Here is a 14,243-nt window from a genome sequence, read left to right on the forward strand (position 1 = left end):
TCTAAGGAATTCAGTAGGTTACATTTTATCTCAAAACTCAGTCCAAACTACTCTGTTCAGTCCAGCTTTTTAATACAAAATGAAGTGTGAGACTCAAGATCAAGAAACATCAGAAACTATTTTAGACCAACCATTCAAGAGGTGCCATTATTATCACTTCTCAGCCTTCTAGGTAAGATCAAGTGAAGAGGTGCCATCATTAAAACTACTTATATTTGCCAAAACAAATCCATGGTTTTCACCTGGAAAAGCCAACTCCCCCATCCCTGCTATTATTTTCCTGCTGTTTCTTGGCTTTTCCTCTTACAGGAATGAAAAGCCCATCTTCATCACCCCCCTCTCTCCTGTGGATGCCACACAAGCCATTTTTAGTTGTGTTGACTTGTTTCAAGAAAGCAGCCAAATGCTAGACAGTAGTGTATTTTAATTCATTTTGAGAGACAAGCTCACATGGATTGATTCTTCAGGTCCCCATACCTGGACCTGATATAGTATAAAGTCCAAACAACTCTGCATAGTTACGTTAAACAAGTTCTTGTGCTGTGAATTTGCTGGGTGCAGGGAGCAGTGAAACATTCCCAAGACAATCACGAGACATGCAGAATGCCAGCCAGAAGCATGGATCACGTTCAGGGGTCTTGCTGCAGGGAGCATGAGGCTGTATTTTGTGTGCACTGACGATAGTATAGGATAAGCCATCTGTGTTCAAGGGAGCAAAGCATCTGTTGTTCCTCTTGAACCCTAAGGGGTGTCTTTCCAAAAGAACTGTGGTTCCAATCCTTACACTTCACAGCCAGATATCCCTCCGAGTTGTATGCGTTGCTCCTTGGAGAGTCAAGGCCAAGCCACCACCAGCATGAAAGCTGGCTGACCCCACCCCTCCCACTTCTCAGCCTGGAAGGGCTATGTCATTCGCCCCATGAATCCAAACGAATCCCCCATCCCTGTTTAAGCATGGATGCAGGCCAAGCAAGCCTTGCGTACCCGAGTCTGTTTGACTGCAGCTGTGTTGGTGTATCCCATGTACAAGTGCGAAGTGCTGTTGTTTCTCTGCCTGATCCAGCCAGGGCCGGGGGTGCGGCGGCTGGGGCTGTCTGCCCAGCGGCCTCTAGCCCATGTGCTTATACTGGGACCGGTCCCTAGGGATCTGGACCTGGTTGGCAGTCATCTTGTGGTGGATGTGGTAAATCACCAGTGTGACCACAATGACGAGGCCCAAGATGAGCCCCAAAATCAGCGGCAAGGTTTCCTCCAGCTGCTCCCGCTCATCCACTGGGCATTTATGCTCTGAAATGTGAAAGAAAAAGAAAGGCAATGAGCTCCTACCAAAAGATCTTGAATTATGATTAATTCCTACCAAAATATTCTGAATTATGATTAATTAAGTCTGCTTAAGAAAACCAAGACTCTGATGCTGGGAGGGATTGGGGGCAGGAGAAGGGGACGACAGAGGACGAGATGGCTGGATGGCACCACTGACTCGATGGACGTGAGTTTGAGTGAACTCCGGGAGTTGGTGATGGACAGGGAGGCCTGGCGTGCTGTGATTCACGGGGCTGCAAAGAGTCAGACATGACTGAGTGACTGAACTGAACTGAACTGAAGAAAACCAAAAGGCAGATAGAGATGAAAAGATTTCTCAAGAAAAGGGAGGAGATATGTATATACTACATAGCTGATTCACACTGTTGTACAACAGGAACTAGTGCAACATTGTAAAGCAATTATATCCACCCTCCTCCCAGAAAAAGATTTCTCAAGGAAACTTTAGGGAGATATTTTCTTCAGAAACAGTACTTCCCAACCAACTCTAAGACTTAACCCCTTAATATTTCTATACAGTGTAAAATAAAAACTTATCAATTAAATGGGACAACACTCAAGTTATTGGATTCCTAGCCTAGGTTATTAAAATATCCACGACTTCCCTGGTGGTCCTGTGGATAAGGATCCACTTTGCAATGCAAGGAACACTGGGTTCAGTCCCTTCTCTGGGAAGATTCCACATCCCTCGGGCAACTAAAACCTGTGAGCCACAACCAGTGAGTTCTGGGCACCCTAGAGTCTGCACACTGCACCACAAGGAAACTTGCACACAGATTCCTCTGGAAGCCACTGTGCCTTCTTCCCTTGTGATCCAGCTGTGTATCCTTACTACATCATTGTGACAATTAGTAGCCATGAGTACAATTAAAAATAAATACAGTAGTGCTGGTCATGACCCACTAAAGCAGAGTTATCCTCTTTTGGGTATCAGTATGAAGAAACCATCTTCCCTTCTCAGAAATATGCTTATAAATGCATAAAATGAAAAACATAAGATTACACAGAAAATGGACTACACTGAAATCAGCTATTAGAGTATTTTAAAATAATTCAAGGGACAGTTATATATGTATTTATTAGCACACATGTAGGCTGGCTTTGATTGCAAAGCAGTGAGAAGCATAATTGTTACTTTGCAAGATCTGCACAAAATGTGGAAAGAAAATGTCTATGATTTCTGCTACTGACAAAGTCATGGGTATGACTAATACTACTGTGGGTTGTTACCTTTATTTATAATCGAAGGAAATGTTAAATATTAATTAGAAATCAGTGAAAATAAAGATGGAAATGTTTCCCTTTGAAATTTACAGACCCCCCGTGAACTCTATCCACAAACCCTACAGACACCAGGGTTAAGATCCTGTGCAGTAAACTGATGAGTTAACCCACAGGTTATATAACCACGGAGGATGGCTGCCCTCGACCCCTGCCTGGGAGAAAAGCATCCCTCGGCTTAGCCCAGCTCAGCATCCAGCCTTGGGCGCTCAGAGACCCCTGACTCTCTGTCTGCCTCCACAGATTTCGGGCTCCCTCACACCTTTACCTTGGCTGTACTCACGGTTCTAGAGAACACAAAACAGAGGCCCAGGGTCTACGGCTGGAAAAAAGCAACCACCAGAGCAGTCATTGGAAAGAACTAGATGTAGTCAGATCAGACAGAAGAGGTGTGACTGGAGGCCGCCAGGTGCCAGCTCAGGTGCCCTCAACCGCAACCCTGGCGCCACCATTGCAATCCTGATGCATCTTAGGGTGTTCTTCCAGATGTGAGATTTATTCTGTTTTGTCTGATGACCACAGCATTTTAAAGCTGTCCTTACACCCTGAGATGAGCAAAAGTGTAAGGACTCTTCACTGTCTCCAAACAGGCAGCATGGAGACGGGCAAGTGGACTGCTCGGCTCTGCTGGTGCCGGGGCCCTCCTGCTGCAGAAAGTGGGCAGGGACACCGGCTGTGCGTGCCCTGCCGTCTGATGGGGCAGCAAAAGGAACGGGTTTGCTCCTCTTTCCATATTTCCTCCGGGCTGGCTCGAGACTCCTGTAACTTCAGCGAAATGTATTTTGTGTACTGAGAAACTGCTAAGATGAGTGGGCTTTGGAGATCTTTGGTTGGAGATAAGCAGATACTCTCAGCAAGATGTAAGCACAACAGTAAATAAGAAAAGCTGTTAACTGACGGAAGCTGCTGTGTACCAGGAACAGCATGCACAGGAAGAGCTGCATAAACTCTTTCCCGCTACCTGTGAGCTCCACCAGGACGGGGAGGGTTCCTACACCCCGGAAGGAGGCGCAGCACACATGGACAGGGTCTTAGGCCCTTGGCAGTCACCATTCCCACCTATTCCCATGGACTCTAACTCCAGGGCAGGTTAGATGGCCTGGAGAGCCATCAGAGGTGGATGGCCGCTGGCGGGTAACTCACACTCTCTCCCAGGGTCTCCCTCAGGGTGAGCCCCAGTGCTCACCAGGGCGACCTGCTCACTTACACACCTGCACTGCTGCTGCTGTCGCTTCAGTCGTGTCCAACTCTGTGCAACCCCATGGACGGCAGCCCACCAGGCTTCCCCGTCCCTGGGATTCTCCAGGCAAGAACACTGGAGTGGGTTGCCATTTCCTTCTCCAGTGCAGGAAAGTGAAAAGTGAAAGTGAAGTCGCTCAGTCCTGTCTGACTGAGCGACCCCATGGACTGCAGCCCACCAGGCTCCTCCGCCCATGGGATTTTCCAGGCAAGAGTACTGGAGTGGGGTGCCATCGCCTTCTCCGACACACGTGCACTAGCTGCTAGCTTTCCCACCTCACTTTTCCACTCCCCAAGCAATGCTTTTTAGAAACACCTAAATAGGGTTAGGTGTTTCTAACCCTAACTAATCCTACCTAAGGGTAGGTAGCTATCTGCCCTTAAATCCTTACAGAGGATTGTTTCTTGGGGAACCCCACCTAAAACACTAGGCTTCAGGACAGTAGCAAGAACGCAGTTTTCTGTGACTGGCTGGTGACATGGCCCTGCACTGGGTCTCTGTATTCCAGCCCTGGACACAGCTCTCTGCAGTGTTAATAACAGGACTGTCTCTCTCTGGATGCTTCTCCAGGAGGCCCTGAGAAGGCTCAGTTACTCAGGTGGTATTTTCCTGGCTGGGAGGCCCCAGGTCAACCACAGGCATATGCAATGCTTTCGATCAGCATCAACACACCCCTCCCTGGTTTGCAGCATGGCAGCCAGCCTTGGGGCACTCTGCTGGAGGTGGTGTACATTCATTCTCAATAAAATACAGATTGCTTTTCCCAGAGTTCTGGGTAAACTGCAGATCAAGTGGTATCTCCCAATCACACTGTTAGCAACAATGATAAAGAGCTCAGGAATTCAGGGCACCTGACCACCTTTCTGAAGGTGGCCCCTGCTTTCATGTGTTTGGTACAGTCTCTCAGCGGGAGCAGCTGAGAGACTTGAAGATGCTAAGAGTACAGGATCTGATACCCAAAGACAGGCTCCGGTCACAGTGCTGGCAGCCACCAGAGCACAGCCCGGGCTGGTTACTTCACCTCCCTGAGCCTCAGTTTCTCCGCTTAAACGGGGGCCTCAGTCCATCCTTCACAGGTCTCTCTGTCTGTGTCTCCCCTTGAGAATTAAGGAGGCCCCGGAAATGGCAACTTGCTCCAGTATTCTTGCCTGGGAAATCCCATGGACAGAGGAGCCTGGTGGAGACCTCCATGGGGTTGCAAAGAGTCAGACACGACTAAACAGCAGCAGTGTATACGTGGTGACACAAATGCCCATTAAACCTGCACATTTCACAAAGGGGCACAGAGACACCTTGTCCCATTACATTTCTTCTGTCATTACGCATGAGAGCTGCCTTTAACTCAAGCCACTGAAATAGTCTGCTCTGCTCCCTCCTGGGGAGGCACCACCCCCATCACAGAAGTCTCCTGAACCTCAAAGGGCCCCACCACCAGGAACGAACTGGGGAAAGACAAGGGGCCCCACACAGCAGGGACACACGAGCTGCCCTGAACTGCAGACTGAGCGTCGCCACACCAAGTATATGTTGTATAGAAAGAAGCCAGCCTATACAGATTGGCCCCTTGGTCGGTTACATTTGCACTACAGACTGAGACCTATTAACTCAAAAGCCCGCCTGGGCCAAACTCAAATTTTGACACATTCACTTATTTAAAAAACTGTCTAAACAACTAAACATGTAAATATCTAAAAAACCATCTAAACAAAATGGCCTGAATGTCTAGTCATTTAGGGCCTATCTGTTTTGGGTACAAACCTCACCCAACAGCTGTTACCTACTGAAGAGACAGATAAAGCCCTGAGCTCTGCTGTCCCCAGAGCTCTGCTGCCCCCAGAGCTCTGCGACCCCAGGATCCCTCCCCATGCTGTCAGGGGCCATCACCCAGACACTAAGCCCCCCTCACACCCCGCTCCCCATCACCAGGATAGCGGCTCCCAGAGACCTTCCTCGGGATGGTCCCATTGCTGTGGGGGGCTTTCCCTACACAACCGTGCCCAAGTGCCCTCCAGGAAGCGTGCACGTTACTGCCTCTTATCGTCATATCATTTTCCTTAATCGGCTCAAAATCCCCCCGCCGCCGGGGCGCCTACAGTTTGCTGTGGACCAGCAGCATCACCCGGGCGTCGTGGGCCCGGCCTCCAGACCGCGGATAAAAGATCGCCAGAGCTGCGCACGGTGCAGACGGCGCCGGCGGGGCTACGAGACGCACCCGGGATCAGTACAGCAGCCAAGTTCAACGCCCTAAAGGCGTCTGTGTGATAAAGATGTCAGCCCCACTTGAACGGCTCTGTGAGTGCTGTGTGCGTACCCACTAACCCGTTTCACTGAGCCATCCTCTTTTTTCTCAGAATCTATGAAGGAGGCAGGTGGGAGACTAGGTCAGGCGCAGGGAACGGACTTTTCACCTGACGCCCTCATGCGGCGGATCCTGCATGCACATGCCAGAAGCCATGTACACAGCCCTGCAGGGGGTGTCAGACTTGTGACCAGACACCACCACCCCACTGGAACTCAGGCAGCCCCAACTCACACCCGCACAGGCATCAGCCAGACATCCAGAGCCTCCTTCTATTCTGGGGAGTGGGAGCCAAGTGCCGGTTTCTGAAAAGGCACTCCAAAAGAAATCTTTCAGATCCACTAAAACGAGTAAAATAACCTCTTACAAAACATACTGAGGGCAGGTGCTGAGAGGCACAGACAGAAGGAGCCAGAACAAAAGAAGCCCGGCCACACAAAAGCACACCGATCCAATAAGTGACTAAAGGAGGCCTGCCTCCTCCCAGGAACGTCAAGGCCTGAGCCCCAAGGCACCATACAGGAGGCAACATCCTGATTATTACCCAGAAAAGCCTTGGTGAGACAAGTCCAATTTGCCTGTGCTGAATATATCTGCATTTAGGAAGTTACACATCTTTACAAACTCTCTAAGACTATCCATTTAGACCCTGGAATTGGATTAAAATTGCGTTTTGTACACAGAGATCATTAAGTCTATGTTAAAATAATCACTGATTTTTAGGAAAGTAGCCCCGATCCTTATTTGGTACCCATTTACTCTTATTTTGTACACAATTTTAACATCCGTGAGATCTGATTTCTCCATTCATAAATGACTATAAGCAACAATTTAGAAATAACCCATAGTGGGCTGGGGTGAGATGTAAAGAAACAGTAAAAACAGCAATTATAGCACCAGGGGTACAAAGACGTGAAGAAGTGCCTAAAAACAGCAGACCAGGGAGACACAAAGAGCAATTAGAGGCTACTGAAAGCATACACGTAAACTCAAAAGCGTCTACTGCAGGGACTCTGGGGACTCCATGATCCAATATTTTCCAAATGAATTCCTGGTCACCAATTAAGTCCAATTGCTTTTCATTATATTTAATATTTTGAGTTTAAGAAAGACACTTCCATTTTATAAATACCTTCATAACCAACAGTATTTTTGAGTGTTAACATCTCGAAGTTTAGTTTCAATTTTGTAGAAAACACATTAAGACGGAAGAGCCCATACTCCACACAACAGGTGAGTGCGACACTGCTGTTCTACATCTATTAAATGCTGATTTTTTTAGCACTGAAGCATTTGCAGCTCTCTATTAGTTGAGCCTGGGGCTTCCCAGGTGGCACTGGTGGTAAAGAACCCGCCTGCCAAAGCAGGAGACGTTAGAGATGCAGGTTCAGTCCCTGGGTGGGAAAGATCCCCTGGAGGACGGCATGGCAGCCCACTCCAGTATTCTTGCCTGGAGAATCCCCATGGACAGAGGAGCCTGGTGGGCTCCAGTCCAGGGGGTCACAGAGAGTCAGACACGACTGAGGGACTAGGCACATGCACACGCACACATTAGCTGAGTCCACAGCTTCGGAATGTCAATTCAGCCAAAGTTCACAGGGCATCTGCAATGTGCCAAGCACTGTACTGCTGCTGCTGCTACTAAGTCACTTGAGTCATGTCCGACTCTGTGCGACCCCATAGACGGCAGCCCACCAGGCCCCGCCATCCCTGGGATTCTCCAGGCAAGAACACTGGAGTGGGTTGCCATTTCCTCCTCCAATGCATGAAAGTGAAGTCGCTCAGTGTACTAGGTGCTAAAAAATATGAAGACGAGAAAGAAGGAGGCTTTTCCCTCAAGGAGAGTTTAACTGAGGAATTCCCAAATGCCTTCTGAATAATCTTGTGGGGAGGGATTCTATTCTGTGTACTTTGAGAGGGATAGTTGATGAAAGCTGGACACCTTGGGAATTCTTTAATGATTTGCGTGTGACCAGAGGGGGATTCCCCAATATTCTACACATTTAAATGGTGGCATTCCCCTGGGGATCCCCAGCCCAAAGGTTAGCATCCATAAAGCAACCAAAATCTAATTTATGAACCACAAAGAATAAATGAGAATATCAAACTGTCTCTAACAAACTCCTCTAGACAATTGTTGTTGCTTAGTCACTCAGTCGTGTCCAGCTCCTTTGTGACCCCATGGACTATCGCCCGCCAGGCTCCTCTGTCCATGGAATTTCCCAGGCAATACTGGTATAGGTTGCCATTTCCTTCTCCAGGGCATCTTCCCGACCCAGGGATCTAACCTGAGTCTCCTGCATTGGCAAGTGGATTCTTTACCCTGACCTACCTGGGAAGCCCCTTCTAGACAACACAGAGATAGCAAACAAGTGACTAGAGGAATTCACTTTCCCTGTGCTTGTCCAGTGTAAATTGTTGCTAGGTTTGGGCAAATTGCAGAATGTGAGCTCCCCTACTTCTGCTGGGATGCAGAAAACCAAGAGAATGTGGATCCTCTAAACACGCCTCTGCTAGATCCTGCCTGATCTCCTATCAGGGCTGGAACAGACTGAGAAGCAGCTTTTTGCACTCCTCAGAGGGAGAAGATCAGGGACCCTTCCCTCCTTGGGGCCTCTCTGGTGTCCCTCCCTGTAAATATGAACGCTGGACAGAGGCACATCTTCATGAGTCTCTCTGTGTAACCTGCGCATGTGCACACGCACGCGTGCACACACACACACACACACACACACCTATTGCATTTTGCTCACACAAAATTTAGATTTACAGTGGTAGAACCTAGGGCTGGATGTGTCTAGAGACCGTGAAGATACTGAGACCCATACAAGCAAAGACCTTTCTCCAATCCACAGCTCTCTAGATAACTGCTTGGAATTTTCAGCTGCCTTTTCCTTGAGAAACTTGCATCAAATTCTAGGCTTTTTCCCAACTGACTGTCTTCCTATCCAGTCTCCTCTTTTGCCAAAGGAGGGGAGAAAGAAAACAATGGAAAAAAATAAGGGAAATTGGGAGAAAGGAGAAAAGGAACAGAGGGAGAAGGAGAGAGGAAAAGAAGGACATGAAGGAGAAAGAAAGAGCAGGAAGAGCCATTTTTTCAGTCGGCTTCCTGTAGTCTTTAAGAAGCGTTGCAGAGGGAGGCAGAGCCATGCTACCCTAGAGACAACCCAAGGGTAGCAGCCTGGCACCCTGCAGGTCACCTTCTGTCTCCAGCCTGAGTCAACCTCGCCTTCCTCCGGACTCCCCACCCACCTACCTTCACTGAAGACAAAGTCAGAGATGATGTCAAAGGGCTGGATGTGGACCGCGGACAGGATCATGGTGACTGTCTTCTGCGGGTCGCTGGAGGCTAGTGAGATGGTCTGCTGAGCTTGACATTCATAGGACTTCCCGGCTGGGGTGACCAAGGCAGAGAGGTGATGCGAGTTGGCTGTGTGCTTCCCAGCTGCAGGAAGGGTCCAAAGCAATGGTCAGGTGCCTGTGGCTAGCAGAATCCTCCTCATGGTGATCCAGACAGCTGGCTCTTGCCTCTTAGCCCACTTGCTGACATGCCCTGTTACTCTGTCTGGCTAAGACTCTGCAAACGTGAATGCCCCTGTCCTTTCATGAGCATGGGCTCCTTAAACAGTAATCTAGAAATTCTTTTTGGAAGCAGGGGGTGATACCTAAATCTCCAACCCTTTTTTATTATATAAATCTAACAGAGATTCCAAAAATATGCAAAGAACAGTGACTTGGTTTTCTACATTTCACACTACTCTGCAAAAAATAAAATATCGTTCTCAGCAAAGCACAGTCGCTGCTAGTGCTCTGGGCTGATGCCCCTGTACAGATACATAATCTCTGGAAGCCTGCCACCCTCCCTTCTCTCCTTCCCAGGATTAAGATTTTTCTTTCTTCAGTCTGATTTAACTGTGGGAAATATTTGAACATAAACTTTGATAAAGAGACGAAATTGCCCTTTTTACTGGATTGATAAAGGGTGAAATGGAAGAGATGACATATGTATTTTTGTATGTATTCAGTAAAAATCTTGTCCTAACTCAGGTGCCCAGGTGATGGATGGCTTCATTATTAGTAGATCAGATAATCTACAAAATAAATATATAAATTTCAATGTGATCTTGGATGGTGCCTGAAGATGCCAATATTATTATTTGGAGCTTGGATGTTTCTTGCCACGATATTTTTGGAGGATCTAGGTGAACTGTTGTAGTGATGGGCATGAAAAAAAGCAATACATTTAGGACACGGTTCAGAATCCACTCCGGGGTGTCTGCAGTCGACTGAAGATGTGGTGAGGCCTGAGCCACGGGCTGAAAGATCTGAAAGGCCATCAAATTCTGACCCAAAATGAAAGTCAAAACTGCCCCCTTGGAGTTTTAGCGCATAAGAATTTTAAAAAGGGGGAGGAGGTGCAGAAGGAAATAAAAATACAGCTTTGGTCCTTCTCCGCGTTCCTCTAAAGGACAAATCTTGAGAAAACTATCCTGAGGCAGCCCCCGGGCAGACAGGCTCTCAGGAGGCGTCTCGTTCCGAGTCAGGCGATGCGCGAAGGCCTTCAGGCCCGGAGTTTGCGGCGCGTCTCCCAGGCCTGAAGGCCAGAGGACTCAGACGCGCTCCCTTCCTCCATCCCCGAGAGCCAGCCTGGGGCGTTTCCAAAACCCTAAGGAATTCCGCATCCACACCTGTGATCCCAGCAGCGTCTGCTTTGCCCCAGGGTCCCTCTCCAGCCCTGCTGACCTCCACTCACCACTGACTGCGTCTTTAAAGTGGGTCTTCTCTGAGGAGTCGTAGACAAACTGGACTTTGCTCAGCTTCCACGTTGCCTCGGGTCCCTTGGGCGTGTTGTGACTTTCCTGCCGAGCGGAGGAGGTGCGCGTGAACCGCCGGCGCAGAGAGGGCCTGGGAGGCAGAGGGGCGGCCCCTATCCACCCGCACCCGGAGTCTGCAGGGGCTCCGCCAGCCTCGCTAGCAGTTACCTTTAGAAACAGCATTTTGAGTGCGTACGCGCGATCCACCCAGAACACCTGCAGCTCCGACTCGTCGTGGCCACAGTGGCCCTTCACCTCGGCTCCCCGGGTCAATGAGATATCCGCTTGCTCCGTGATCAGCTGGGAACACAGACGCCCCGCACCCCCTCAGCGCGCGGGGCCCCGTGGGGGCTGTAAAGGGCGGCGGGTCCAAACTCCGGGTCTGGCGCGCCTGGGCGCTCCTTCGCGCGCGCTCCCAGGTCCGGGAACATGCGGTTAGATGCTCTGCGTGCAGACCCGGCCGGCCGTTAGGGGAGCGGAGAGAGGGGAGGTTACTTTCCAAGCAGGCGGGGCGAGCAGAAGGCGTTACAAGCCGGAACCCCCATGCAGCATTCAGGAGCAGCCTGCAGGGCTTAGGGGGGAAGGCGGGCGACCCAGGTCTTCACGGGGTCTTGAGGGAGGGTGCCCTTCGCCCCTGGAGCCCTAGGAACAAGCCGGGAGGGAAAAAGTGCCTTACATCCACGTAATTGCTGGCCCACACATCATAAGGGACAATAAATTTGGCTGCAAACTCTGCCATGAGACACGTCGTCCCATTTTCCCGCACCACAAATATATCTTTTTCAGGGTTAGTGGAAAGGCCTGAGAGATTTTCCACTTCTTGTTCTGCCATGATTCGAGTCACTGTATCTGCGGAAAAAAACAAATCCTATCTGTTCGGGGCTCAGCGAGCCCACGCGTCTGGGGCTCAAGGTGGAGAGACATCACAGTCCGCAGGCTTCGGGGTGACAAAGTTCCTCGCCGGCTACCATGCGCTCTGCGGGCCGTTTCTCTGCCCCAGCGGCAACAAATTCGACTGCTGTTGATTTATAATAAAATTAAATTAGAAAACATTTAAAGCCTTACTGACTTGTAATCCGACTGGCCTGTTTTTCCTCATTTTACGCTTTTAAAACAAAGGTGTCTCGCCAATGCTCAAAGCCACGAAGCAGGCCCGTGTGAGCACCATGTCTGGGGTTGCCATACAGGTGTGTGGCTCTCTGGGGAATTCCCTGCTACCGAGGGGAAGGCCCTCCGCAACCCCCCGCCCCCACAAAGAGAACCAACCCGCAAAACGTTAGGTCCACGTTTTGACCTTAAGCTACCTGCCTGCCGTACGGTGCCCCTTCCGTTCTCTGCAGAGTGCGCCCTGCTCTGACCGTCCCCAAAACGCTACTCACGGAACAGCATCAGGAGAACTCGAAGTCCATCCACGCCGAGAAGGGCTCTTCTGCGGAGATCCATGCTACCGGAGCCGCGAATAAGGCTAGCGGGTGCTGCTGCAGAGGCCGCCCGAGAGGGAATCCCTCCAAGTGGCGGCTGGAGTGAGCCGGGCGAGCGAGGGGCGGGGGCCGCGAGAGGGGGCAGGAGGCGGGCGAGAGCTCGGTGCGCGGGCGGCCGCGGCGTGGCCGGTACCCAAGCGGGCTGATGCGAGTCCGCTCACTGCGGAGGGCAGGATCGCGCGGCGAGGGAGCTGTACTCTGCGAGTGCTGAAAGAATTCGGTTGTGTTGCAGAAGTGACGGTGGCTGGGTTCATGCAGAGGTCCAGTGAGACTTGGGAGGGCTCAGATTCTCCCTGTTTCCTGTGCTGCAGTTGCATCCGCAAAGATGATTCTGTCCTGAGAAACTTAATAGCAACCTCAGACTTCTTCAATATCCCTACCGGTGATTAGGTGGTGAAGACATCACACCACTGGAGTCCTGGCTTCAGAAAATGCATCCGGTTCCTGAAAGAAAGCGGTAGAGCACCATTTGTTGCTGCTTTGGGGGAGGAGGAGTAGGCAGGAAGAGAGAAGGAAAATGCTATGGCAACAGCTCCTGCATTTTGGAGACATCCCCTCTCTCCCCTGCTCTCAGTGAGATCAGGGTTTAAAGTTAAATTAACGCCTCCTCAAAGGAGGTCGTCAGTCAGTGCAGTGTATCTATTCCGGCTTATTTTCCGTGAGTCTGTTCTTTGATTGTATGAGGACTTGGAACGCTGGGGTCAGACATCCTTGCTCACTGTATTGTGGCTACTCTCCCAAGAGGAATGTAAGTGAACTCGAAGTTTGTGAGGGTTATGTAGGTTCTTTTAGGACAATCACGGTTACATACACACACACACACACACACACACAGATAGTACTCTCCAGCCTTCAGTGGGACAGAAAAACAAATACTACTGAGTTAATTCCTATATTTACATTTTCAGTAGCTTGCTTAATTAAAATTTTTACTCTATAAATCAGAATCAGCTCTTTCAGCAAGAGATACACTGTCTTAATTATAGTGATCTCCAAATATTATATTTCTTAAAGGCTATTTCATTAATATGAATAATAAGCAAAATAACAATGTCTTAATAGGGAGTATCTTACAAAGTGTTTTCATGTGCATTGCCAAATTTGATCCTCCCTACAAATTTGATCCTCCTGCCTATCTTAGAAGATAGGCAAGGGAAGATATACCTTATTATTTTTGTACATACCCCAAAATTGAGACTCAGAGAAACTAAATGACCTTCTTCAGTGTCATATGGTCAGTAAAATTAAAATAGACAAAGCACATGATTTAACATCATAGGGATCATTTTCATTTTTCCTTGTATAATACTTTGACTCCAAAGTATACAATATGTTGATTTCCATTAAAAAATCTTTATTCAATGACCAAATAACAAGCTAAAACCTAAGCTCTCTAACTCATATTCCTGAAAGGTACAGACTGGTGTTTTACATATAATACTATTCTGACATTATGCTTGCTACAAAGTGTCTACATGATTATTGCTTCAAACCTATTCCTATATCAACAATTAGATCAAGAGCAATTCAAATTATGAAGTAATGTTTAAGTTTATACTATATTTTACATCTTTATTTTATCTCTGTATTTTGATATTTCATCCAAATATTTCTCAAGAACTTTACATAAGTGAATATATATATCACTGAGGCAAAATTGTGATTGATACAAAGTCAATTATTATCAGTTGAGAATGGAAGTTGTAAAAGTTATATATGCCTAATGATTTATCATGTTAGTAACTGTCAGTAAATACATTTTCCTGCAGTACTGCAAAAATTAGAAAGCAATGAGACTATTACAT

At 48.6% G+C, this 14,243-nt stretch overlaps 1 protein-coding gene across 2 annotated transcripts; it reads right to left on the reverse strand.

The window, feature by feature from the left end:
• Nucleotides 1-404: 404 nt before the first annotated feature.
• Nucleotides 405-13,160, reverse strand: LAMP5 (lysosomal associated membrane protein family member 5). 2 transcript variants are annotated; one of them, XM_027560318.1, is made up of 6 exons: nt 12,337-13,160; nt 11,634-11,806; nt 11,126-11,257; nt 10,897-11,002; nt 9,400-9,588; nt 405-1,287 (listed from the first exon to the last, which is right to left on the reverse strand). In XM_027560318.1, exons 1-6 carry the CDS (start codon nt 12,398-12,400, stop codon nt 1,109-1,111), a joined length of 843 nt encoding a protein of 280 aa, XP_027416119.1. In that variant the 5' UTR covers nt 12,401-13,160; the 3' UTR covers nt 405-1,108. The 2 variants fall into 2 exon arrangements, with proteins under 2 accessions (XP_027416119.1, XP_027416120.1); XM_027560319.1 differs by having other exon boundaries at nt 11,634-11,975; nt 12,337-12,443.
• Nucleotides 13,161-14,243: the final 1,083 nt, after the last annotated feature.

The sequence above is a fragment of the Bos indicus x Bos taurus genome, chromosome 13 (genome assembly GCF_003369695.1).
Source record: "Bos indicus x Bos taurus breed Angus x Brahman F1 hybrid chromosome 13, Bos_hybrid_MaternalHap_v2.0, whole genome shotgun sequence".
Classification (NCBI taxonomy): domain Eukaryota; kingdom Metazoa; phylum Chordata; class Mammalia; order Artiodactyla; family Bovidae; genus Bos; species Bos indicus x Bos taurus.